This window comes from Ceratotherium simum, chromosome 14 (assembly GCF_057802395.1).
Source record: "Ceratotherium simum simum isolate JZ-2026a chromosome 14, ASM5780239v1, whole genome shotgun sequence".
NCBI lineage: Eukaryota > Metazoa > Chordata > Mammalia > Perissodactyla > Rhinocerotidae > Ceratotherium > Ceratotherium simum.
Window position 1 is genome coordinate 13,025,792 of NC_141913.1, and position 27,207 is coordinate 13,052,998.

At 41.3% G+C, this 27,207-nt stretch overlaps 1 protein-coding gene across 2 annotated transcripts in view; it reads left to right on the plus strand.

Moving 5' to 3' along the window:
• The first annotated feature begins 17,561 nt into the window (after window positions 1-17,561).
• The window catches only part of EMILIN2 (elastin microfibril interfacer 2), a 51,955-nt gene continuing 42,309 nt past the window's right edge, over window positions 17,562-27,207 (plus strand). The window contains exons 1-2 of one of the 2 annotated variants that reach the window (XM_014780282.2): window positions 17,562-17,768; window positions 18,284-18,406. In XM_014780282.2, coding sequence (XP_014635768.1) covers window positions 17,635-17,768; window positions 18,284-18,406 — 257 coding nt within the window. In that variant the 5' untranslated portion in view covers window positions 17,562-17,634. Of the gene's footprint in view, window positions 17,769-18,283; window positions 18,407-27,207 lie in introns of those variants that run through there. The other variant, XM_087439051.1, reaches the window with a different exon arrangement.

Sequence of the window (27,207 nt, forward strand, 5' to 3'; positions counted from 1 at the left end):
AGAGCAGCATCCAGTCCTGCAAGCTCCATTCATGGTAAGTGCCCTATACAGGTGCACCATTTTTATCTTTTATACCATATTTTTACTGTACATTTTCTCTGTTTAGATACACAAATACTTATCATTGTGTTACAATTGGCTATGTATTCAGTATAGTAACATGCTGGTTTGTAGCCTAGGAGCAATAGGCTATACCATATAGCCTAGGTGTGTAGTAGGCTATATACACCACCTAGGTTTGTGTAAGTACACTTTGTGATGTTCGCACAATGATGAAATCGCCTAACAATGCATTTCTCAGAACATATTCCTGTTAAGCAACGCATCACTGTATACCCAAAAGAATTAAAAGCAGGAATCTGAATAGATATTTGTACACTTATGTTCATAGCAGCATTATTCACAATAGTCAAAAAGCGGAAGCAGCCCAAGTGTCCACTGATGGATGAATGGATAAACAAAATGTGGTATATACATACAATGGAATAATATTTAGCATTTAAAAGAAAGGAATTCTGACATATACTACAACACGGATGAACCTTGAAGACATTATGCAATGTGAAATAAGCCAGTCATAAAAAGATGAATACTGTATGATTCCACTTATATGAGGTACCTAGAGTAGTCAAATTCATAGAGACAAAAAGCAGAATAGTCGTTGCCAAGGGTTGACGAAAGGGGGTAATGGGGAATTATTAATAGGTACAATTGGCCCTTCATATCCAGGGTTCTGCATCCAGGGATTCAACCAACGTGGATCAAAAGGCCTACGATGGCTGCATCCATACTGAACATGTAGAGACTTTTTTTCTTGTCATTATTCCCTAAACGATACAGTATAACAACTATTTACATAGCATTTACATTGTATTAGGTATTATAAGTAATCTAGAGATGATTTAAAGTATATGGGAGGATGTGCGTAGATTATATGCAGATACTATGCCATTTTATATAAGGGACTTGAGCGTCGATGGATTTTGGTATCTTTGGGGGTCCTGGAACCAATCCCCCATGGATATTGAGGGATGATTGCATTTCCAATTAGGGAAAATGAAAAAAGTTCTGGAGATGTATGGTGGTGATGGTTGCACGACTATGTTAATATACTTAATGCCACTGAACTGTATAATTAAAAATGGTTAAAATGTTAAATTTTATATTATGTATATTTTACCACAATAAAAAAAAATATGTATGGAAGTGCAAAGATTCCAGAATACCTAAGACACTCTTTCTTTTTTATTGAAGTATAATTGACATACAATATCATATTAGTTTCAGGGTACGTCATAGTGATTCGATATTCATATACATTACGAAATGATCACCGTGATAACACTAGTTACCATCTGTCACCATACAAAGTTATTACAATATTATTGACTATATTCCCTATGTTGTACATTACGTCCCCATGACTTACATATTTTATAACTTGAAGTTTGTACCTTTTAATCCCCTTCACCTATTTCGCCCACCCGCAACCCCTCCCCTCTGTGGTAACCTCCAGTTTATTTCCTTTATCTATGAGTCTGTTTCTGCTTTGTTTTGCTTGTTCATTTGTTTTGTTTTTTAGATTCTATATATAAGTGAAATCATACTTATGGTTTTTGTCTTTCTCTGTCTGACTTATTTCACTTAGCATGATACCCTCTAGGTCCATCCAGGTTGTTGCAAATGGCAAGATTTCATTCTTTTTTATGAGTAATATTCCATGACTGAATAATATTCCATTGTGATATATATCTCCCACATCTTCTTTATTCACTCATATATCAATGGATGCTTAAGTTACTTCCATATCTTGGCTATTGTAAATAATGCTGCAATGAATATAGGGGTGAATATATCTCTTTGAATTAGCATTTTTGTTTTCTTCAGATAAATACCCAGAAGTGGAATAAAGTGATTTATTTAATTTTTTGAGGAACCTCCATAGTGTTTTCCATAGTGGCTGCACCAGCTTACATTCCCACCAACAGTTACAAGGGTTCCCTTTTCTACACAACCTCGTCGATACTTGTTGTTTTTTGTCTTTTTAATAATAGCCATTCTGATGACATGAGATAGTATCTCATTGTGGTTTTGATTTGCATTCCCCTGATGATTAGTGATGATGAACATCTTTTCATGTGCCTATTAGCTGTCTGTATGTCTTCTTTGGAAGAATGTCTATTCAGGTCCTCTGCCCATTGGGTTTTTGTGTGGTTTTATTGTTTTGTTTTTTTAGTGAGGAAGATTGGCTCTGAGCTAACATCTGTGCCCATCTTCCTCTATTTTATGTGGGGCGCCTGCCACAGTATGGCTTGACAAGCGGTGAGTAAGTCCACGCCCGGGATCCAAACCTGCGAACCCCGGGCTGCCAAAGCGGAGTGTGCGAACGTAACCACTATACCACCATACCACCGGGCCAGCCCCGGATTTTGTTTTTTGATATTAAGTTGTATAAGTTCTTTATATATTTTGGATATTAACCCTTTATTGGATATATGACTTGTAAATATCTTTTCCCATTCAGTATATTGCCTTTTTGTTTTGTTGATGGTTTTCCTTCACTGTGCAAAAGCTTTTTAGTTTGATGTAGTCCCATTTGTTTACTTTTGCTTTTGTTGCCCTTGTCCGAGGAGACTGGTCCAAAAAAAAATATTGCTAAGATTGATGTCAATAAACTAACTGCCTAAGTTTTCTTCTAGGAGTTTTATGGTTTCAGGCCTTACATTCAAGTCTTTAATCAACTTTAAATTTATTTTTGTATATGGTGTAAGATAGTGGTCCAGTTTCATTCTTTTTGCATGTAGCTGTCCAGTTTTCCCAACACGATTTATTGAAAAAACTTGTCTTTTCTCCATTGTATATTCTTGCTTCCTTTGTCATTGATTAATTGACCATACATGTGTGGGTTTATTTCTGGGCTCTCTATTCTATTCCATGGATCTATGTGTCTATTTCCATGCCAGTATCATACTGTTTTGATTATTATACTTTTGTAGTATAGTCTGAAATCAGGGAGCAGGATACCTTGGCTTTGTCTTCTTTCTCAAAATTGCTTTGGCTATTCGGGATCTTTTGTGGTTCCATACAAATTTTAGGATGTTTTGTTCTAGTTCTGTGAAAAATATCATTGGTATTTTAATGGGTATTGCATTGAATATGTAGATTACTTTGGGTAGTATGGACATTTTAACACTATTAATTCTTTCAATCCATGAGCATGGTATATCTTTCCATTTATTTGTGTTCTCTTCAATTTTTTTCATCAATGTCTTATAGTTTCCAGGGTACAAGTCTTTCACCTCCTTGGTTAAATTTATTCCTGGGTGTTTTATTTTTTTGATGCCATTGTAAATGGGATTGTTTTCTTAATTTCTCTTTCTGATAGCTCATTATATTGTATAGAAATGTAACTGATTTCTGTATATTAATTGCATATCCTGCAACTTTACTGAATTCATTTATTAGTTCTAATAGTTTTTTGGTGGAGTCTTTAGGGTTTTCTATATATAGTATCATGTCATCTGCAAATAATGACAATTTTACTTCTTCCTTTCCAATTTGGATTCCTTTATTTCTTTTCTTGCCTAATTGCTGTGCCTAAGACTCCCAATACTGTGTTGAATAAAAGTGAGGAGAGTGGGCATCCTTGTCTTGTTCCTGATCTTAGAAGAAAAGCTTTCAGCTTTTCACCATTGAGTATGATGTTAGCTGTGTGTTTGTCATATGTGGCCTTTATTATGTTGCGGTACCTTCCCTCTATACCCACTTTGTTCAGAGTTTTTATCGTAAATGGATGTTGAATTTTGACAAATGCTTTTTTGGCATCCACTGAGATTATCATACGATTTTTACCTGTTGTTTTGTTAATATGGTGTATCACGTTGATTGATAAATTGATATTCAACTATCCTTGCGTTCCTGGAACCAATCCCACTCTTCATGGTGTATGATCCTTTTAATGTATTGTTGAATTCAGCTTACTAATATATTGTTGAGGATTTTTGCATCTATGTGCATCAGGAGTATTGCCCTATAATTTATTTTTTTATGGTTTCTTTGCTATCAGGATAATGCTGGCCTTGTAAGATAAGTTTGGAAGCATTTCTTCCTCTTCAATTTTTTAAAATAATTTGAGAAGGTGAGTATTAACTCTTCTTTAAATGTTTGGTAGAATTTATCTGTGAAGCTGTCTGGTCCTGGACTTTTCTTTTCTGGGAGTTTTTAAATTATTGAATCAATTTTATTATGCAATTGGCCTATTCAGATTTTCTATTTATTCATAATTCAGTTTGGAAGGTTGTGTGTTTCTATGAATCTATCCATTTCTTTTAGTTTCATTGACATTTCTATTTTATTTTTTTTTAGTTTCCATTTCATTTATTTTCACTCTGATCTTTATTATTTCTTTCCTTCTATTAACTTTGGGCTTTGTTCATTTTACTAGTTCCTTTATGTGTAAAGTTAGATTATTTATTTGAGATTTTTCTTATTTCTTGAGGTAGGCCTGTATTGCTATGAACTCCCCTCTTGGAACTGCTTTTGCTGTGTCGCATCCATTTTGGAAAACTGTATTTCCATTTTCATTTGTCTCAAGGTATCTTTTTCATTTCCTCTTTGATTTCTTCATTGACCCATTGGTTGTTTATTAGCTTGTTGTTTAGTCTCCACGTGGTTGTGTTTTTTCCAGTTTTCTTCTTGTAATTGATTTCTAGTTTCATACTGTTGTCATTGGAAAAAAGGCTGGCTATGATTTAAATCTTTTTTATTTTATTTTATTTTTTGTGAGGAAGATCAGCCCTGAGCTAACATCCGTGCTAATCCTCCTCTTTTTGCTGAGGAAGACTGGCTCTGAGCTAACATCTATTGCCAATCCTCCTCCGTTTTTTCCCCCAAAGCCCCAGTAGATAGTTGTATGTCATAGCTGCACATCCTTCTAGTTGCTGTATGTGGGACGCGGCCTCAGCATGGCCAGAGAAGCAGTGCGTTGGTGCGTGCCTGGGATCCGAACCCGGGCCGCCAGTAGTGGAGCGCATGCACCTAACCGCTAAGCCATGGGACTGGCCCTAAATCTTTTTAAATTTGTTGAGACTTGTTTTGTGGCCTAACATGTGATCTATCCTGGAGAATGTTCCATATGCACTTGAAAAGAATGTGTATTTTGTAGCTTTTAGATGGAATGTTCTGTATATATCTATTAAGTCCATCTGGTCTAATGTGTCATTTAAGGCCAATGTTTCCTTATTGATTTTCTGTCTGGATGATCTATCCATTGATGTAAGTAGGGTATTAAATTCCCCTACTATTATTGTATTACTGTCAATCTCTCCCTTTATGTCTGTTAATATTTACTTTATATATTTAGGTGCTCTTATGTTGGGTGCATAAATATTTACAAATGTTACATCCTCTTCTTGGATTGGCTCTTCTACTATTACAAAATGCCTTTCTTTGTCTTTTGTTACAGTCTTTGTTTTAAGGTCTATTTTGTCTAAGGCAATCTTGATGAAGACAGAGACTTAACTAGAAGATATAAGAAATTATTATAAAGCTGAACTAATTAAGACAGTATGATATTGTCATGGGGTAGACAAATTAATCATTGGAACAGAAGTGAGAGGCCAGAAACATACTAAGCATATGTGGAAACTTGATATCCAAATGAGGTGGCATTGTAGATCAATGGAGAAAGGATAAGCTTTTCAATAAATGATTCTGGGACAACTGATTATCTATATGGGAGAAAATTAAATTGAACCCCTACCTCACACCATACACAAAAATCTAGGCCAAATGGTATAAAGGCTTAAGTGTCAAACACAAAACTAGAAAGATATTAAATGATGTATTAGTTAATACTGTGTAACAAATTGTCCCTAAATTTAGTGGCTTAAGATAACAAACATTTATTATCTCACCCAGTTTTTGAGGGTCAGCAATCTGGGATTGGCATAGCTGGGTGGTCTGGCTCAGGGTCTCTCATGACGTTGTAGTCAAGCTGTCTGGTGTCTAAAGCCTTGACTGGGGCTGGAGGTTCTGATTACAAACTCACTCACATTTGGCGGGCCTCTGTTACTTGCTGGGTTTTGGGCAAAGGTCTCAGTTCTCTGCCATTCTATGGAATTGTTCATGTCATAGCATCTGGCTTCCCCAAAACAAGTGATCTGGAAGAGGGAGTATAAGAGAATGACCAAGAAGGAAGCTTTGATGTCTTTTTATTAGCTAACCTTGGAAGTGACATAACATCTATCACTTCTGCCAGAGTGAGTCATACAGACCAACTCTGAGACTGTGTGGGAGGGGACACAATGGTGTGAATACCAAAGTGGGGGTCTTGGGGCCATCTGGGAGGCTGGCTACCTACCACAGAGGATATAGAAGGAAAATAACTTCATGACCTCAGGATAGAAAATGATTTATTAAGACCATAAAGAAAAAGATTAGGGCCGGCCCCGTGGCTTAGCGGTTAAGGGCACAGGCTCCGCTACTGGCGGCCCGGGTTTGGATCCCAGGCGCGCACCGACGCACCGCTTCTCCGACCATGCTGAGGCCGCGTCCCACATACAGCAACTAGAAGGACGTGCAACTATGACACACAACTGTCTACTGGGGCTTTGGGGAAAAAATAAATAAATAAAATCTTAAGATGTTTGTCTCTGCCTCAGACATTGGCTTCTCAAATAAATCCTGTCCATTTGAAAAAAAAAGAAAAAGATTAATAAATTTCACTATATGTAGGGGCCATAGAAACCCATGGGTGTTCTCTGTGAAGAATGGTGTCCCATAGTCCCTCAATTTCTACCTACTATAGCTCCTGGACAAGCCCAGGAAAATATTATAACAGAATTGGCTTTAGGGTATAGACCATGAGGCCTGGGCTTCAGATGGGGCACAGACATTTCCTTCCCCCCGTGATTGAGGTAAAAAGGGAAGAATAAAAAAGGTTCCTGTGACATTGAATTTGAAATACTTCAGTCTCATCCAGGATTCGTTTATTCAACAAATACATTTTAAGGAACTCCTATTTATAGGGTGCTGGCATCAAATCATTAGAAATTACATTCTCAAGAGGAGTTGCATCATTTAGAAATTCAACGTCATTTCAAATTTCACCCAGAATTAAGTGAGAAATGTGAACATTTTGGTCTAATGTGATCACTCCATTAAACAACCAAAATCAAACCCAGAGCACCCAGGAAGAAGGGTTTTTATAGAGCTTTGTGCTATAGAGTTTTATAGAGTTTAGCACAGTATTGTGCTAAACATATCACACACACTATTTCTAATAACATCTCTGTGAAGCAGAGCTTTAATTCATTGAAAAGGACAATAGTAATCACACATGGAAACACAACCATGACTATAGCTCTAGGGCTTACAGCTCACTTTTGCTGTCAAAATGATTGTTGAGACTCAGAGCACAGTGGTTAGGCTCTACTTTTGGCAGCTCCAATGATCACTCACCTCTGACAGGGTGTTCTTTTTCTAAAGTGTTACCCCAATCTTGGTCTCCTACCACCACTTTGCTGCTGCTTCTCTCTTTTGCCCTGGTTTTCCTTTCATATTTTTTCCCCACTATTCTGCATCCTCCCTCCCCCAAAAATCAAATTAATAAGAGGTGAGAAATTGTTGTCGGACTTATGTAAAGCTCTTCTGTTTTGTTTTTTTGCCATCTCAAGTCCAGATTACAGAGAAGTTTTACTATTAAGGGATAGATTGAGAAAAAGTAGTAGATTATATAGGGCCGGCCCCGTGGCTTAGCAGTTGGGTGCACGCACTCTGCTGCTGGTGGCCCGGGTTCAGATCCCGGGCACGCACCGACGCGCCGCTTCTCCGGCCATGCTGAGGCCACGTCCCACATACAGCAACTAGAAGGTTGTGCAGCTATGACATACAACTATCTACTGGGGCTTTGAGGGGAAAAAAATAAATAAATAAAATCTTAAAAAAAAAAAGAAGTAGATTATACAGAGAAAGAAGTAGAAAATCTGATTTTTGGAATCTGAATAAATGATAGAAAGGGGAAAATGAAGAGAAAAATCCTAAAGCAATAAGAGAAGGAACAAGGTGATTTAATGACATCCTGACATTGTAGAGCTGGTCACCATGCCCTGCTCTCAGAGCCAAGCTCTCCCCAGAAGACAGTGTATTTTCAATTCATTGAATAAACAGTCAAAAATATGTTTAATAAGTATGACAAATATATTTTTGAGCCTCAATATGAGTAAAGAACAGAGTCAAGCTTGTAGAGATTTCTAGACATAGACAAATGCACCATAATTTCCCTAAAAGATTTACTTCTGTGTTTCAAAGTATCACCCAAAGCTTTTTTTCAGGAGGAGGTAAGGTGTATAGATCTACATTTTGCCAGGTATGCTTTTTAAACATTCTTTATTATTGTGAAATATATATGTATGAGTTTTATTTATATTAATAATATATATAAAAATATGAAGCCAACATCCATTTAATAACTAAATAACTACAAAGTCATGAACAAGAACACTGCCCTAGAGACATCCATGTGCCTTTCTGATCTATCGCCCCTCCCTCCTCTCTGGAAGTAACCACTATCCTGCCATGTTTCTCCCTTGCTTGTCTTTATAATTTTACCACCTAGTATGCATCCTTAAACAACATAGTTTAGTTTTGGCATTTTTGAACTTTACATAAATTAAAGAATCATACTCTAATGGAATAGTCTTCTCTAACTTGCTTCTTTCACTTAGCACATTTGTGAGATTCATCTATGTCGATGTGCATATTGGTAGTTTGTCCATGTTCATTGCTGCATAGTATGCTATTATATGGATGTACCACAGTTTATCCATTTTACGTTAATGAACATTATTTCCCATTTTTGACTGTTAGAAACAATACTACTAGAACATTTTAATGTAAGTCACCCAGTGCATATGTGCAAGATCTCTAGGCTATATGTCTAGGGGTGTGATGGATGTGTTTTAGGGTATATGACTGTTCAGATGTAAAAAGTAATGAAGAACTGTTTTCCAAAACAGTTGTACCAGTTTGCACTCCCATCAGCAGTGTCTGAGTCTCTTTCACATTCATACTAACACTCAGTGTTATCAGGTTATTAAATTTTTGTCAATCTGGTAGCGCAGAGTGGTATCTATTTGGATTAGATATTAATTAATTAGATATTAATCTACACTTCCATGATTATTAATAAGGTTGAGCATATTTTATATTGGCCATTTGAGTTCCTCTTTTGTGAAGTGCAGATTCTAGTCTTTTGACCATTTTTCTATTGGATTGTTTGTATTTTTCTTGTTGATCTGTTAAGTTCCTCTATCAATTTTTTATCATTTGTATGTTGCAAACGTGTGTGAGGGCCTGGAGGCAACTTTAACAGTTTCAGGGAACAGATGAGGACTGCCAGGGTCTTGTAGGGGGAGTTGAAGTTCTCCAGACACAGAGAAAATTCCACATGGAGGGAACAGTTTATGCAAAGATTATATTTGCTTAAGGGTCTCCACTCAAACATGAGTGGAAAAAGGTAAAAAGGAGAAAGACCCGCTTTTCCTCTTTAGCTCTCCCCAAGAAAATTAGACTTGTTTCTGGATTTAACATTCTGATTTTTGAAGACTAGTTTTAATGTGGATGAAGCGGATTTGTGTTTCTCCAGTCAGGGCTTTAGCTCTGCACTGCGCCTTTGCAGTCTCATCTCTGAGAAAGTATGACCTATCTCTGGGCAAGGGGGGCAAATTGGAGGAAACCATCCTCTAAGCAAAATAATTTCCATCGTCCAGACTTTCTCCCTTTAAAATTTTGAAGTATCTTAAAGAAGTATTTGAAACCTCAACCTAATGAGATTATTCATAATGAATCTGTCCTACAGAAGACATAATTTATTTGCTTTTCTTGGGAATCATTTAGGAGCAGCAGTTCAAAGCCTGAAATGGATTTTCCTTTTATTTGTTATCTCTACAGTTGACAGATCACTCTGGCTAAGCAGTGATTTGGCAATGCTTGGTTCTAATTCCAGCTTTTTAAAAGTACAGTTAAGGAAAACTCTAATTCTGGGGCGACCTATGTTTGAAACCTTATTTGGCCCCTCATTACCTCATTCATTAGGGAGGGAAGCGCTCTGACTGGAGATCACATGCTTTGGCCTAGGGAGAAGGTGACTCTTATTTTCTTCTGACTGACTGGGCCTCACAGCAGGGTGGAGAAGGGCTGAAAATAGTCATTTCTTGGCTGTGCTGGTCCGGTGGGATGGCCTCTCTTACAAGGTCTCTGGAGGTTGGCCTCACCAGTTACAATGGATGTGATGTGAGCAGAGTTGGGAAAAGCCCAAGGAAAACTTTGCAGAGGTTTAGATTTACTCAAGTTGTTTACATTTGTTAAAAGATAAAACTGAAGTGTACTCTTCTGTTCAAAGTTTGAGTTTTCGAGTTGTTTCTAAGTTAGTATCCCCAGATCCCAGTTCTCACCCAAATTTAATGCCACTTTCCCCCTCATATATTATGTATCATAATTGATCAACTGTCTTGTAAAAGGCAGACACCTGTCTACTTTCTTTCACTCATTCAACCCGTTATTAAACAAGTATTATGTGCCAGGTATTAGGGATAAAATATGAATAAGACAAATAAGAAATAGTTTTTCTTCAACCAACCTTTATTCAAAACTAAGCGATGGTGTTGGAGGTCAGAATCGATGTGACTTTTGGGAAGGGTTAATGATTGGAAGGAGCCATAAGGGGCCCTAAGGTGCTGTCATGTTTTGCTTCATGATCTGGGTGCTGGTTACAGAGCTGTGTTCACTCTGAAAATTCATGGAGCCGATCACTTATGATTTATGTACTTTTTTTGTAAGAAGGTTATGCTTCGATAAAATTTACATTAGAAAACTACAATCTATGAATATACATATTTTAAAACCTTTATGAAACTGAAATCCCAGAGGTAAAGCCAAAGATTCTTTTAGAGTTGAAACACATTGGATTTGAGTTCTGATACCTTTTTTCTAATGTTCTTCCTATTCCTCCCAGGAATCCTGGCACCACTTTGCCCCCACACAGCCCTTTGGAATGCGTAATCTCAGAATATTCAGGAAATAAAATATTTTGGTTTTGTATTTTTAAAAGTTAGGGAAAAACATGCAAGAGCATAATAGAAAACTAAGGCACTTTCCTCCTTGACCCTTGACATTCTCTAAGTGTGAAACTCATCTCACCTTGCATTTTCCATTAGTCAAAAGATGTAAGCAACTATGGCATAGTATTTATGTTGTTTTGGTCTCTTCAACCAATAAATGTTCAAAGACGTCAATGGGGTAGATTGCGAGCTGCTTTTGAGCAGGTCCTTCCCTGCTCTGCATATTTAAATGTGCTATGACCAGGCCAGAGCATTTAAACAGAATGTAACCCCACGGCGCTGTGTTCTTACTGAGCGCCTGGGAATGAGTTTAAAAGTGATGAAGTCTGAGAAGACTGGAGCCAAGGAAAGCTCATGCAAATATCCAGAGTCGTCAAAACCGACCAGACAACCAAGCCTCCAGTGCTCACTCGACTTTTTTTTTTAATAATTATAAACTCCAAAAAGTTACCAAAACACACGTGGCAATAACAAGTTTGGGGAGAAAAACTTGCCCCAAGTAAAGTTACGATTTATGGCAGCCCAATTCTTTCTTATTTTATTATTTGCATTGACATTTGCTAATATTTTAGCCTTTATAAACACTATGCTTGTGTTAAACAGGGTGTGGCTTTCAGTTCATTTTAGGTCTCTTAGAGTGACCATATAATTTATTGTCCAAACCTGGGCACTTTTGAAGATGAAAGAAGACACTAAAAATAATTAACTGTATTAACGGATCCACAACAGGAGTGACCTGGAACCAGCCTGGGCAAATCAGGACATCTGGTCACCTGACCTATCTTTAGATGAGCGAAAAAATGAACTAGAGTTTCTCCACTAGCCTATACAGTACCTTTAACAGTGACATGTCCTGCGCCCCTTCCTCACATTCAGTACTTCTCAATCCTACCTGGCCCTCTACCTCACCCACCTCCTGGCTACTTCTAGGCCACATACCTCAGTCTAGCTGGTCTACCTGCTGTCCTCTGCCTTTATTTCTTAAAAACATACAATACAAAAGGTCATATTAATTGCACCTTTCTCTCTTGCAATCACATTCATTTTCAATATTATAGCTCAGTTAAAGCAAAAGAAAACAAAAAATAAAACACAGCTTAAACCCACACTTCTCCATGGTCTTTCCTAATTAATATTCAACTTTTCTGATTGCCTCAAGTTCTATTTCTTTATCATCACCTAGGTACATAGTTTTTACTATGCTAAATTCTATTTACAGAATGTAACTTCGTAATTGTTCTTAAGTCATTTCATACATGTGTGTCTTGCTTCCCAGTCAATTAAGATGATAAAGAAATACATCTGTTTTTCTCTGGCTCCCACATTGCCTGGTATAGTGTTCAATATGCAAAACTTCCTCAATATGCTTACTGATGAAACAGACCTATTGATGGCCACAAAATTCTGAGAACTTTTCCTAATCTCCCCCAAACGTAACATTTTCTTATTGTTCCCATACTTAAAGTCGATCCTCATTACTCACAGATTCTGTATTTGTGAATTTACCTACCCGCTAAATTTATTTGTAACTCCAAAAGCAATACTTGCAGCACCTTCATGGCCATCTGTGGACTTGCTCAGAGTGGCGAAAAATTTGACTTGCTCACTGTGCACATTCCCAGTTGAGGTCAAGCAAGGCAACGCTCTGCCTTCTTGTTTTAGCTCTCATACTATATACAAATGTCCTTCTCATGGTAAATTTAGTGCCACGTTTTTTGCGCTCCTTGTTGATGATTTCACTGTTTAAAACGACCCCAAGCGTAGTGCTGAAGTGCTGTCTAGTGTTCCTAAGCACAAGAAGGCTGTGATGCCTTCTGGAGAAAAGATGTGTGTTAGATAAGCTTTGTTCAGGCACGAGTTACAGCGGTGTTGGCTGTGAGTTCAACGTTAATTAATCAATAATATATATTAAATAAGGTGTCATTAAATAGAAACACACATAAAACAAGGTTATGTATTGATTGCTTGACAAAAACTTAGTGACCAGAGGCTTGTAGGAACCTAACCCTGTATTTCCCCTAGGAGCAATTGTTCAGAATTTGCTATTTCCCTGTTTCCAGCAGCTTATAGAACTTATATACTACACCAAACAATGAGAACTGACTTTACTTAAATACTTAAAACATTGTTTAGAACTGCACAACCTGAAATACTAGAAAGAGTTAATTTGCTCATGAATACTATTCTAATGAGTATGGACCAAGATTGTGATAAAATTTAATAATTTATTTTATAATCATCAAACACATGCTGCCTATTTAAAACATTTTGTTGATTCCAGAATAATCAACTCTCATTCCATAAATAAATGATGAACTACAACATAGCTTGGTGTGGCTCAGATATATGAACACATTATTGCCTAAGCTATTTTAGCTCTCTTGGAAACAAACAAACAAAATTCTAAGAACCTATTTTTGTCAGTTATTACTTATGAAGAAAAAAATGTGTTTAAAACCACACCATAAGTGTGACAGCAGTGAATTCTCAAACGTACTGTATGGCCTATAGTTAGCTGTAGGAAGCATTCTTAAATATAAGAAACATCTGAAAAAAATTAAGGGATATGGAATTAGTAATTAATTTCATCTTTTTGAGGAAGAAGAAAATATTCACTGATGCCTGATGATCTGAGTTTATCTTTGTAGAGTTATTAATCCTCCCAAAGATCTCATTGAATTGCTCTAAAATAAATTCCTTTGCAATGGAGACGATGAAATCTGCTCAACAATAAGCTGAGCTGTATGTTTTCTCTTGGGGAGCAGTAGAAAGAAAACTGGGCTAGAAGTAAAGAGCACGGTATTCTATTCCCGACTGTCACATTTGGAGTCATTGTGATTGAGTCACGCATGCGCCCTCTTGATAGCCACTTCTTTATATTTCTTATTCCAAAAGAAGAACTGTAGTAGATAGTCAGATTCCCACGTCAGTTGGCACAACAAAAGATTGACAAAACTCCTGAACCTGAGTGCAAATGTGTTGCAATGCTGAAGTGGTGAGTAATAACAACAATTGTAAATACTTATCCTCCATTTACTGTGTGCCAGGCACTGTGCTAAGCTGTTTACTCGCCTAATCCTCCCAACAGCCACATGAGGCATTCCCATTTTCAGAGGAGAAAATGGAAAACAGAGGCTGATTGACTTCTCCAAGATCACTCTGCTAAGGAGGTGAGGGCACCCAATTTTGAACAGTACACTAACTCCATTGCATGAGCTTCTAAACACTATTTTTTTCATGTATGATTTCAACTGTTCACAGTTTTGATGTTCTCAGGAGTTAGTTTAAAATGTATTAAGGCACACACCCCTGATCAATATAGAGAAATTTGCTCCTGGCATCTTTCAAGAAAGATGATTAAGATAATAGCCACAATCCTTAACAGTGTTATTGAATAAATCAATTGATAAATAAGACCAGTCTTGGGTTCAGAAGATATTAAGATTTTGAATCTTAGCTAGGTATAGCAAATAGGATATTTGCAAATATCTAAGTTAAGAAAAACCAAAGAGAGCAATTGTTTTTGTTCTGTTTCAGTCTATTTGAGCAAAACCTTTGACAAGACAGGAAAGTAACTATTGCTTGTAAATTTTGAAGTCTGGGGACTCATTGAATTTGCTCTGAGGGCCCTTTGTCCAAAGCAATGCATATGTCAAGTGCAGCTAAACAAACTGTATCAACTGAACCGGAGCATTCGAAAACCAAGACCAAGCTAGATGGTGCGCCAGCTAATTTTTCTCAGAGATGTTTCTGTCTCTCTTTCCCTACCAAACTGCATTTTTTTTTTAAAAGAATGAAGGGCATCTTATCACTAACTTATGAATGCGTAAGACATTTTCTTAAGGTGTATTATGTTAGAAATACTTTGCAATAAAAATTTATGCAAGACATCCAGTCTTCAAGGACTTTCTTTTTCCATCATTAGATAAGCAGCACAAAGAAGCTGTAAAGATATCTAAAAGTACACCTAGAAATCCGGGGGAAATTTTTTTTGAGTTCTAGAAAACGAAGATGAAGAACGAGAAGGATAGGACACCCAGGCTCATCTTATGACTCTTGACCACATCCTTGTGCAAATCAGTTCATCTTGATCAAATGTCTTGTGCCCAGATGACTGAGCGTGGGCACAGACGGGGGAAATGTACCCGCCTGTTGCCAGGTAACTGAAAGGGAGTCCGGGTGTCCTGGGGGCCCAGCAGGCTCACCACTTCGGGAGAAGTGTCCCCAAGCCTAATGAGCATCTTTTATCATGACCAGTAGCGATGGAATGGATTTTATGAAGTAGTTCTACTTTGCATTTTTGCTTTAGGTAAGTTGGTCACACAATCTAGAGTGTAGGTTACTATGGTCCACTTTTGTTTTAAAAGCTGAAGAAATTCCTTCAGATTGTTATAGGAAACTGACAGTTTTCGAGGTAGCTGGCAGCTTATAAAGAATTCACACTTGCAGCATTCTCCCAATTATGTCCACATTATTGCTTATAGCCGGGACCAGATGACCTGCCCAATTAGTCTGTTTCCTAATGTGCTTAAGGTCTCTCTTCTCGGGAAGCTTCCCTCTGCCTCCTGGAGGGCTCTCTGGTTCCTGGGTCTGAAGTGTCCCTTCCGCTGGCTAGAGAAGAGAAAGGGAAGAGGGTTTCTTGGGATCTTGGCCTCAAGTCCTCCTGAGAGCCAAGAGTCTTCTTCCAACTTCCCAGAGCAGCCCCTCACCAGGTACACGTGGGCTTGTGTCTAGAGAAACATGTGTGACAAATACTGTCTCACTTAAGTGGGTGTACATCAGAAACTTTCCCCCCTTGGTTGCACAGGAATGCCTGGAAGCTCTGTGAACACAGAGCCCATGTCAGTTTGGGCTCACTCATGAATCCTCAGCATTTTTCCACAATGCCTAGCATGTAACAGATGCTCAGAATAAAATTTATTTACTGATAAATGCTATTTATAGCTGATTAAATATAATATTGTGGTCATCTCAATGAAAAGTCGGTCCTCAAACTCTTGGACAAGAGTATAGCTTCCTAGCATAACTCTGATTCAGTGGAAAAAATAGATTTGACTTGATCAGTTCAACTCACTCTCAAGTTTGAGAATTACTTGTATTGAAGAGAAGTTGTGGTCTGTTAGCTATTAGTTGTAGACATACATAACTTGTGTGTTTCCTCCATTTTTTCTTCTGTCATTCTTCATTTCTGTGCTCGTTTTTTTCCCGTGACACTTTGTGAACAAAAATGGTGTTAGGATGAGGAGAATAGGGAAGTAACATAGAAAAATACAGATTGGGTTACCCAAGACAGCTTTTTATCCCTTTTTGTGATTTTCTCCTCAGGGTGGCTCTTTTGAAGGCTAGGATGACTTCAGTCCACTATTTGTGTGATCTTCCTCTTAGAGAGTTCATGGACAGACTATGTCCTTACATGGTATAATTTTCTGCTTGGCTCTCGTAAAGTTTCTACTTAGGGAATTTTCTTTCTTCCATTTGCAAATCAAAAGGCCCAACAACATCATCAAAGCATATTAGAGATAAAGTGGACCAATGGTTTCATTTAATTAGAGTAGGGAACATAGCAAAGCTTTATTGTCCACATAATTCACAGCCAACAGCGCCTGTTAGCCCACAGATATTGCAGTTAATCTATGCAGTCTGCAAATAACTTCGCCCTAGTGTTCGTTAGATGCAGCAGGTTAACTCAAATACATGGCTGTCTCCAGCACCCCAAGAATACAACACTCCGATGCTGTTCTTCAGAAGCTGTTGGGAAGTGGCGGGGCTGTCGCTTCTACCATCCCCTGCTGCCCTGCACGCTGACTTGGAAACTGTTAAATGGATGCATAAGGCAGAGTTGAGTCAAGAAAGAGGACCCGCGTTCATTTCCCCCTAGACCATTCCTAAGTCCAAATGAGGAGAATGGCCCAATCTTGCCAGAGGAGGAAATCCGAGTCGAATCCGATAAAGAACTGATAAAGATGTCCCTCATTCACCCTGGGAAGCCGGCACCCAGGCTCGACGTGAGGACCGCCAGACTCGCCGACTGCGGCCACTTCCCGAGGGGCCGGGGGCGCGCCTGTTGGAAGGTGGGAGGTGGAGTTACCCAGCTTCTGGGAAGAGACCAAAGGAATGAGTAATTGGAAATTCTGTAACAAAGACCCTTCTCGCAAACCCTTTAGCCTTTTTACCCCAAACCCCCTGCCGAGAGGCAAGGAGACGGGAGACAAGGAGACTTGGTGGAGGGAGAGTCACGTTTCGGAGAGGGAAGTGAAATAAAAAGGGCGGCACCCGGGGGGACCTGTGCGTCATTGAGGGACCGAGCAGAAGCGCGGGCGCACGGGGTGGAAAAGGAGAAGTGGGAGCGAGAAGCCAGAGGGGGCGGCCGCGGAGCGCGGGCAGGGGCGCCGGGAAGCGCCCGAGCCTCTGACTTCTCAGGCCGCGCCCCGGCCGCCCGCCCGCAGCCTCGCAGCGCTCGCCTCGACCCGCCGCGCTCCGGATCGGCAGGCGGGGCGCGCCCGCCGCGCGCAGAATGTGGCATCGGACACAGCCCCGGCCCCGCGCGCCCTGGCGCTGGGCGCTGGCGCTGCTGACCCTGGGCGGCGCGGGGCTGTGCCACGCCGGCCCGCAGCCCAGGCACCCCGCGCGGCCCAGCGCCAGGAACAAGTAAGTGCGCAGCCTCTCTCCTCACCCCCAGGATGGCGAGGCTCCTTCCAGGAGCCCTGGGCCCCTGCCTACTCTTTCCCGACCCGCCGCGGGTCCCCGCAGTTGCCCTGTCAGGAGCGAGGAGCAGCAGCCTGGGGTTCCCCTCGGGCTACCCTGGGTGGCCGTGCGCGCCCCGGCCGACCTCGCCAGCGCCTCAAGCAGCGCTGCCTCCGGGGCGTGGGGCACAGGGAGTGAGTGTCCTGCAGAGCAGGGCGATCAGGAAACTACTCCAAGGAATTACTGGAGTCCCTGGCACCACGTCTTTCCCTGTCTTTTGTCGGATAAAGGTGCATGCTCTCCAAAGGCGCACCCGCGCACCCTCCGGATGTCTGCTTTGTGGAGCTCCCGCCTCCGTAGGAACGACGGGCTCCCTGACCCTCGCTCTGTCCGCTGCTGTATCAGCTCGTACCCTCTTCCCCAGTCTCATTGTTCTCTGGGTTTACACTGTGCACTTCTCCCTCTCTCCTTCACCCCAGGAACTGGTGCGCCTACATTGTGAACAAGAATGTGAGCTGCTCTGTGCTGGAGGGAAGTGAGAGTTTTATTCAGGCTCACTACAACTGTCCCTGGAACCAGATGCCCTGTCCGTCCGCGCTAGTGTAAGTCGTAGAGCCGAGGAACGGGCGGGGCGCGCCGGGCCTGGGCGGTGGGGGTGGGGTGGGGTCGAAGCGACGGGCTCAAGCCCGTCAGTAGATCTCTTCCAGAACGAGTGAAAACTCAGCAGCTAAAAAGTTTGAACGCTGAGCGGGGTACCAGGCACGCTGGGGTACTGAAGAAGTGTGTGCTACCTTGAGTGAGCGTTGAGGATGCGCACGACTTGCGAGCTTGTGACCACCAGGGCATAGGAGGGGTGAACAAAGCTCCCACTCCCACTTCTCTTTTTTTCTTTCAATTTTATTACTAACATAAGGCAGCTGGACCTAATTAGATCCATATTGTGTGTTCTGGGGCACACAGAAGATTCCAAAATGTATACTGCTAAAAACTTTTAGATGAGGATTAGACGAGAGGCTTGCTCTAGCCAGTGTTCTCAAACAGGCAAATTTTGTCCAAATGTCCCCATAAAACTGACCTCTTCCAGTGTTGTAGAGCTCCAAACTCAAGTCCCCAGGAATAACTTGCTTAAAAGTGTGTCGTGGTTTTTTTCAAGTTAGATTTGGGGATTCAGCTAAGAGGTTGTGAGGAGAGAATGGTCCTCAAAGACAAGGGGAAGAATCAATCATCATTTTGCTTATAAAGATTTCACCATCTTAAAAAAAAGAGGAAGCAATGCAAGGGAGTACAGATTCTGTTAAGTATATCACACTCATTCCATTGTCATCCAGCAAGTCTTTGTGTTTTTGTGTAAGTCAGATATAGGAGGATGAGCCAGTGTGAATAAATGGCTGTAGGGAAACACATGTGATGGTTGAAATTTATTGTTTTCCCTTAAGAATAAGTTGTTTGTCTTAGAGCGCAGTTGTCATTATAGCAAAGACTAGCCAGTGGGCAGATCTGTCTTTGGCAAAGCAAAGGGACAGACTAAAACTTGTGATCCAGGAAATGTTATTCCAGAAGGCTGTGGATGAGCCTTCAGCCTGTGAGGTGGAAGTGGGCCCCGGGCCACCCCACAGGGACTGCTGTGGGAACTGCAAACAGGGCAGGGATAATTCCTGTTAGGCAAAAACAAAACCAACCCTCCCAAACAAAACAAACAAACAACAACTTAGAGGAGATCCCCACTTTCTATACACAGAGAATCAGGCTAAAATTGAATCACTGGCAGTCACACTGAGTTGGGTACATTGTCAGAGGAGTGCAGGGCTGTCATACTGCCTGTTTCTCTAGTCAGTAAGATGTAGACCTCACAGTGTATGGCCAGCAGTCAGTGAAAGGAAAAAGTAAGATTTTTACACTGTGGTAGAGACAGGAACTAAGTATTCAGCATAGTTGGAATGCATTTCTTTAAAATTAGAATTATTAGTCTGGAATATTTCATTCGTTTTACACAAGAACTACATTTTGTGGTTTGCTCTAACCTTAATACTTGTGACAACTCAGATATAAATGAATTTTTCATTTTGGGAGGTAAGGCTTTTCATTGAAAAGATTTTTTTTTTTTAATTTTCTGAAATTATTTTAGTGCTTGGAAAATCAAATGATGATTTAATTGTTGTATTTGACCAAAACTCAGTGAAACAGATTCTTGGGTGTCAGTGGGGAGCGAATCACCTCCAGATCTTCAGGTTAATGAAGGCAGTGGAGTGTATTTTTGCCACCCGGTGGGAAGGACAATAAAAATTACTATCAGAAATGAGAGCGGTTTCTGCTGTTTTATTAAACAAAACCAAAATAAGTGACCTGGGTCTTTTTCTTCAATAATAACTATGTAAACAATTCAAGTGTTTTTACATTTTAAGTACTGCATTGTAAGTGTAAAATTTTAAAAATAAAAACAGACTTTTAGCTGATCAAGCTGAAAACCTTAAAATTAACTGAAGCAGCTACTTCAGTCTTGACTTTTTCTTTGTTTCTTTAGAGATGGGAAAGGAATGGTTTACCTTATTTTTCATCTACTAAATGTTTCCAAGTTTTGAGGATTAGTGGATGAATGAAGACAAAGGGAGAAACATTCCTTTTATACTTAAAGAGGAGGAATGGCTACTTAACACAGACTTTCCCAGGTATTTCTGATGAATTAGGAAGGTTAAGTAACTTCTCTCAATTCACAGGTGTTTTCAGGTGAGGTCTTCATTATTTGATCCTTAGAACCTGAGGCCTGTGGAAGTGCAGGTTCTTTGGAAGCTCATCCTAGAGTTACTGAGGGATGCTTTCTGGGTGCTGTTAGAAGTACAGGACTGGAGGCTGGCCAAGATGCCGGAGCTAGAAATACAATTTAGCAGCTGGTGACAGTTGATCGTCCAAGGTGGCAGGTGTGAGCCAGCAAGGCCTTGATGTAGTTGCATGGTTGGAGCAGAGCAGTGGAGGGAAAGGAGGCAGAGAAGCCAGGCAGGGGCAGAGAGCAAAGCCAAGCCTTTGGAGGAGGGAATTCTATCTCAAAGATGCTGGGAGGAGAAACGCGGGAGGCTGGGGTTCCAGAAAGGCCGGTGGTTTTAGGTAGCAGGGAGAATGTGCTTTTGCAGAAAGACAGTTTCAGGTCAGTGGAGTATACGCTTGTAACTTGTGTGAGATTCAAGTCATGGGGAAACCCAGTTACACAGGAATCCAGTGTATTTCAAAGGCTTTGGTGGAAAAAGGCGTTGATAGTAGCCAAGCAGGTGAAGAATTACTTAAAAAGAGAGAACGCTGCATGTTTTCCGAGAGAAGTGAAAAAGCCAAAGAGAGACACTGAATATCCTGTGAGACTGAGGGGGAGACCAGCTAGGAAACCAGGGGTTTGGTGGAGGAGTCCATACAAACAACAGGAGAACGTCTGCCACGGCTGTGTCCTTGGGCACCAGGCCTCCATGGGCCATAGAGACCTAGCACATGTGAGTTTCCAGAAGGTTTAGATGATGCTCCATTTGCCTATATGAAGAATCTTAGATTCCAGATTTAAGTATCATTATGTGAAACCAGGAGCAGGAAGGGTTTTTGTGTATGTGGGCATTTTGAGTAATTACTTTTCTGAAACTGTAAAGAACCTTCTGTGTGTCAGGCTTTTCATTCTGTATATTAGTTTATTTAATTCTTGCAACAACCCTTCAAGATGAGTACCACTGTCCCCATTTGACCAATGAAGAAACGGGGACCAGACGTTCCCTAACTTGCCTGTGGTCACACGATGGTAAGTGGCTGAGCTGCCTCCAAATCCAGGACGGCTGGCCTTCGTGGACCGGCCTCTGGCCCTGCAGCGGTGGATTGCATTTGTCTGTGTTAGTGTGAGCCTTCTGTGGATTGCACAGTTCCCAACTATGAAGGACATTCACACCCTTTCATGGAAGGCAGTTCCCATGTAAAAATGACAGAGAGCTGTCTGTACGTGCGTCGTGTGCTTAAATCTCTTACTGTGGGTCATTTGCTGTGAGGCAGTGGGCGCTATCGTTTTTCACACTGTCCACTGTGTTATACAGTTTGTTTCTTATTTTAATAAAATTCTTGCAGATTTGGTTTGATTGGTTTGGGCTGTTAGGTCAGTTGTTTAAAGGGTGATATTAGAGAGGACAGAATTGCAGAGTCTAACTGTGTGGGCCAGTAACCGGGACCTCTACACACGTCCCTGAGCTCAGCCACTGCCCTGAAACCTGTCACAAGGGGTGGTGGCGAAAGCATGCTTCTGGAAAGACAATTCAAAGTCCATGCCCTAATGCTTGGGAGTTAGTAATACCCTTCTTGTGTATAAAGAATTCTTCATTCCTGTGAAGATTTCCTGTCTCACAGGAATTTAAAATTAGAGATTTCTCTCTCTCACCCCCTCCTTCTCTTGGCCCCCCTCCCCCTCTCTCCGTGTGTGTGTGTGTGTGTGTGTGTGTGTGTGTGTCTCTGTCTCCCCCCCCAACCTTGCTCCCCGTCTCTGTCTCTGCCTCTCTCGTGCACAGGCACTAGATGTGAGGAGGGGTCTGGATCCCCCAGGCTTCAGCAAAAACTGATCTGTCTTCCCTCAGCTTATTCCTAGGGGCTGCCGATAGGACCCGAGGAGGGAGTGGGATGATCCGCTGGAAGTGAGTGGGGAGGGGCAGCTGCCTGTAGACTCGAACAAAGCTTTTGTAGCATGAAGCTCGATGGTAGTGATTTACCGTTTACTCCCTATTCTTAACGTAGTTCTAAGTTTTTCCCCCTCTGAGATCGTTGTTTTACTTTATACTTCCATATTAAGAAAGCCAAATCTCTTAAAATTTCATTGCGTTGAGGAGTTTTTCTGATTCATCGTAAAAACCGTTGGCAGTCGGGACTGTTTGGGGGCCTGCCACCGTCACGCTGCCACCCACGTAGCACTTAGGACCGTCCCCGTGCATCCCTCTCTCTGAGTCTGGGGTCTTCGGGGCGGCACATAAGGGTCGAGAGGTCTGTCGTGGTCACGGGCTGGTTTTAGGGACACATTTTGGGAGAATGGGAATGTGAACAATTGAGAGTTCTTTCTGTAGGGTATCAGGCAGGATGACCTTCCTTAGGCTTAACCCAGTGTCCGGGGCCTGACTTCGTGAGAATTTCTCCTTGGAGGCCATTGTTGTAACATGTGAGTCTCTTACCTTCATTACCTTCCGGCTTTACACGACCACTGGGGGCGTTATCCCCATTTTACTGGAGGGCATGTAGTTAGGATGCAGCAGAGCTTGGATCCAAGTCCAGGTCTGTTATTTCCAAGCCTTAGGCTCTTCCCACTCCGCACTCCCGCAGCCTCTTGCAGTCTCAGCCCACACCCGAGGGTGTGCGTGTGTGTGATGCGCTGTGACGCTGTGTGAGGGGAAGGGCCCGGGGTTTCCTAGCGCCCCTCTGCGCGGGCTGGCGGTGCTCGGGTGCACCGCTGGTGGAGAACAGCGGTGCTTTCTTCTCCGCCTTGGACCAGGCATTGTTCCTTTCATGCATCATTCATGCTTCGTGGCAGTAGCTCCAGATACTTGCTCCCATAGCTTCCCACTCAGCTTGCGTTGGTCCAGCTGACCGCTGTTAGCATTGGAGGCGTCTGGGGGCGTCCTGTGTGCGAGCAGCTGCCTTGCTGGTGAGGATTCAGAGACCCCCACAAGTGAGGCAGGATGACGCCCCTGTATTGGCACCCCCCATCTCAGGGCTGAGGAGCTTCCTGCTCTCCGATACCACAAACTGACTTGGGTTTATCAGCATCTACCCAGCTCGGCCCCCACACCCTTCTTGGGTGTGCTGATCTCGGTGGAATTTTTCCTATTAGCTCTAAAAAAAAAAAAATTCACCAGTCGGGGGAGGGAATCTGGGTGGGGCCAAGTGGAGACGGCTGTGCTGCTGTGATAACACGGACTAAGAATTTGCGAATTTGCAGCAGGTGCGAGTTCTAAGCGCTGAGTTCCAGAACCCCTCCAACCCTCAGATTCCAGGGGGAGCAGATGGTTATTCAGTTGGAAGAAAAGTTGTCTATTAGAGAGCAACCTCAGCCAGGAAAAGCTTTTTTTTTTTTTTTAAAAAAAAAACAAAGAACACTTAATGCTGGGGAAAAAATGAGGGCTTACATTCTTCCAGAGCCAATTCTACGTTTTCTACATTCAATCCAAAATGTGCCTGTTGTGTGTAGAGCTTTGGGGGGAATGTTTTTTCCTTCAGTTTTTAAACAAGTGTCTTGCAATCCGTTAGCTGTTAGGAGCCTGCTCCTTGGTGCTGAGGGGAACTTGAATCAGGGGAGCGGGAGCCAGTGTGGAGGTGCCCAGCCTCGGGCGCGGACTGTGGCTGGTGCGTTTCCCTCTGCGGGTTTTCCATCCTCATCAGCCTTTGGGGGCTGTATCTCCTGTGCTTCCCTGAACTCCTGGGGTCTTCCTCTCAAGTTTCTTTGTTCTTCTGCTCTTTCCCCGTCCTAGGTTCACAGAAGATAAGAAGCTGTGTTTGTAGAGCCCTTTGGTGTTTCCAGAACACTTCCAATTCGTTATTTTATTTTATTCTCATCACAAGCTGAGCCAGATTAGGTAGAGCAGAGAAGGGGGTCTTAGAAAAAGAGCTTTATGCTTATGGGCTTCATTTTCTCCCTTTCTTATCTTGGAGAAAAATTCATAGAGTTCAAATAGAGGTTATTTGATGCAAACTTCAAGAAGAAAAACAGTTTGCTCCCTGTTAAACCCTGTTTTAGTCGCATTAATTGGTCTCTGATGATGTAGTCCACCCACGTTGGTATATGAATTAAAATTTTGAGGTAGCCAGAAAATGGGAGGAGGAGGGGGCAGGCATTCCCTGAAGTAGTCCCTGGAGGCTGGCTGGTGTGGCCAACGTGTTCTGGGAGAGGAGAGAGAAAACTTGGCTTTTGGCCTGAGCTCTACCACCACCGAGCTGTGTGACTTCAGGCAAGTCACTCAGCCTCTCTGAGGCATATTTTCCTCATCTCTATGTTACCAGTGAGGTAACATAGCTGACAGAACTTTGAAAAACCACCCTGTTACACTCACGTCAGGTATACATAGCAGGCAATGTCTAATGAACCTCCTGTTCTCATTGCTTGGAGTGTTGTTCCTTTCAGGTGGTCTTATCTTTGAGGGCTTTGAATTTGAAGTTAATGTGTCCTGATGTGTTAGAAAGTCTGAAGTGCTAAAGAATGAAATAAAGAAAGAAATGACTAAAATCGACTTTTTTATTTTATTGAGGTCATATTGGCTTATAACATTGTGTAAATTTCAGGTCTACATTATTTCAGTGTCTGTATAGATTGCATAGTTTTCACCCCCAATAGTCTAATTTTTTTTTTTTTTTTGGTAAGGAAGATTCTCTCTGAGCTAACATCTGTGCCAGTCTTCCTCTATTTTGTATATGGGTCAGTGCCACAGCATGGCTTGATGCGTGGTGTAGGTCCAAACCTGGGATCCAAACCCCCGAACCCGGGCTGCTAAAGCAGAGCGCATTGGACTTAACCATTATGCCGTGGGGCCAGCCGGTAACCCAATAGTCTAATTTTTATCCGTCACCATACACATGTCCCCCTTTACCCGTTTCGCCCTCCCCCAAACCCCATTCCCCTCTGGTAACCACTAATCTGTTCTCTTTGTCCATGTGTTGGTTTATCTTCCACATATGAGTGGAATCATACAGTGTTGGTCTTTCTCTGTCTGACTTATTTCACTTAGCATAATATCCTGAAGGTCCGTCCATGTTGCAAATGGCATGATTTTGTCTTTTTTTTATGGCTGAGTAGTATTCCGTTGTATATATATATCACATCTTTATCCATTCATCAGTTGATGGGTACTTGGGTTGCTGCCACATCTTGCCTATTGTGAATAATACGGCAATGAACATAGGGATATGTAAATTTCTTTGAATTGTTGATTCCAGTTCTTTGGATAAATGCCCAGTAGTGGGATAGCTGGATCATATGGTATTCCTGTTTTTAATTTTTTGAGAAATCTCTGTACTGTTTCTCCAAACCTAGTAGCTGCACAGTTTGCATTCCCACCAGCAGTGTGTGAGGGTTCCCTTTTCTCCACATCCTCTCCAACACTTGTTATTTTTTTGTCTTGGTAATTATGGCCATTCTGACGGGTATAAGGTGATATCTCATTGTAGTTTTGAATTGCATTTCCCTAATAATTAGTAATGTTGAACATCTTTTCCTGTGCCTGTTGGCCATCTGTATGTCTTCTTTGGAAAAATGTCTGTTCATATCATCTGCCCATTTTTTGATTGGGTCGTTTGTTTTTTTGTTGTTGTTGAGTTGTATGAGTTCTTTATGTTTTGCAAGTTAACCCCTTGTCAGATATATGATTTGCAAATATTTTCTCCCAATTGGTGGGTTGTCTTTTTGTTCATGGTTTCCTTTGCCTTGTGGAAGCTTTTTAATCTGATGTAGTTCCATTTGTTTATTTTTTCTTTTGTTTCTCTTGCCTGGTGAGACATGGTATTTGAAAAGATACTGCTAAGACCAATGTCAAAGAGTGTACTGCCTATGTTTTCTTTTAAGAGTTTTATGGTTTCAGGTCTTACATTCAAGTCTTTAATCCATTTTGAGTTAATTTTTGTGTATGGTGTAAGATGATGGTCTACTTTCATTCTTCTGCACGTGGCTGCCCAGTTCTAAAATCAACTTTTAAAGATGAAGTTAAACTCTTAGAGATGGCTTTGGAAGCAGGGCCAGCAGTACAGTTTCTTCAGGGAATGCACGTAAGTGATTACAGTAGATTTAAAGCAAATGTTCCAGTTGCCGTGGGCATTGATGACTGGTTCTGCAGGTGTCTGAGTGCCTGTGGTAGGTAGATTGGTAAGGAGAGGTCAGCCAGGTGTTCCAGGTCACTGTGAGCGCTGGTCAACTATGCTGATCCCCAGTCCATTTTTCACCAACCCACTAACGTGCTGCTTTAATTCTTTGTTTTTAGGAAAAACTCTCTTCCTCGTGTTGGTAATAGTTAGATGTTACTAATGTTTGCTGAGTGTGAATAATGCAGTAGGTACTGCACAGGGCAGTGACAGCGTTTTACATACTGATTTTAAAACCAAACACTGACACACTGTGCCAGCGTTCAGATTACTTCCAGACTGTCACCCAAACGTTCTGATTTGTTGTTGGTTACATGACATTTTTACTGCTCAGAATTAACTGCTTCCATCCTTGATGAAGCAGTTTTCTGGACTTAAAAATAACAATGAACCACTTGATAAAACGATGGAGCATGACTTCTCCTGGGGAAGAATGATTTCCTGGGAGGATCAAGAGAGGAACAACGTAGTTTTCAGTGTGACAGCAGTTCAAATTGGGGGAAAAATAATGAAATGATTAAAACGAAACTCACCACTAAGTTTTCTTCTTTCCTTCCTGTTT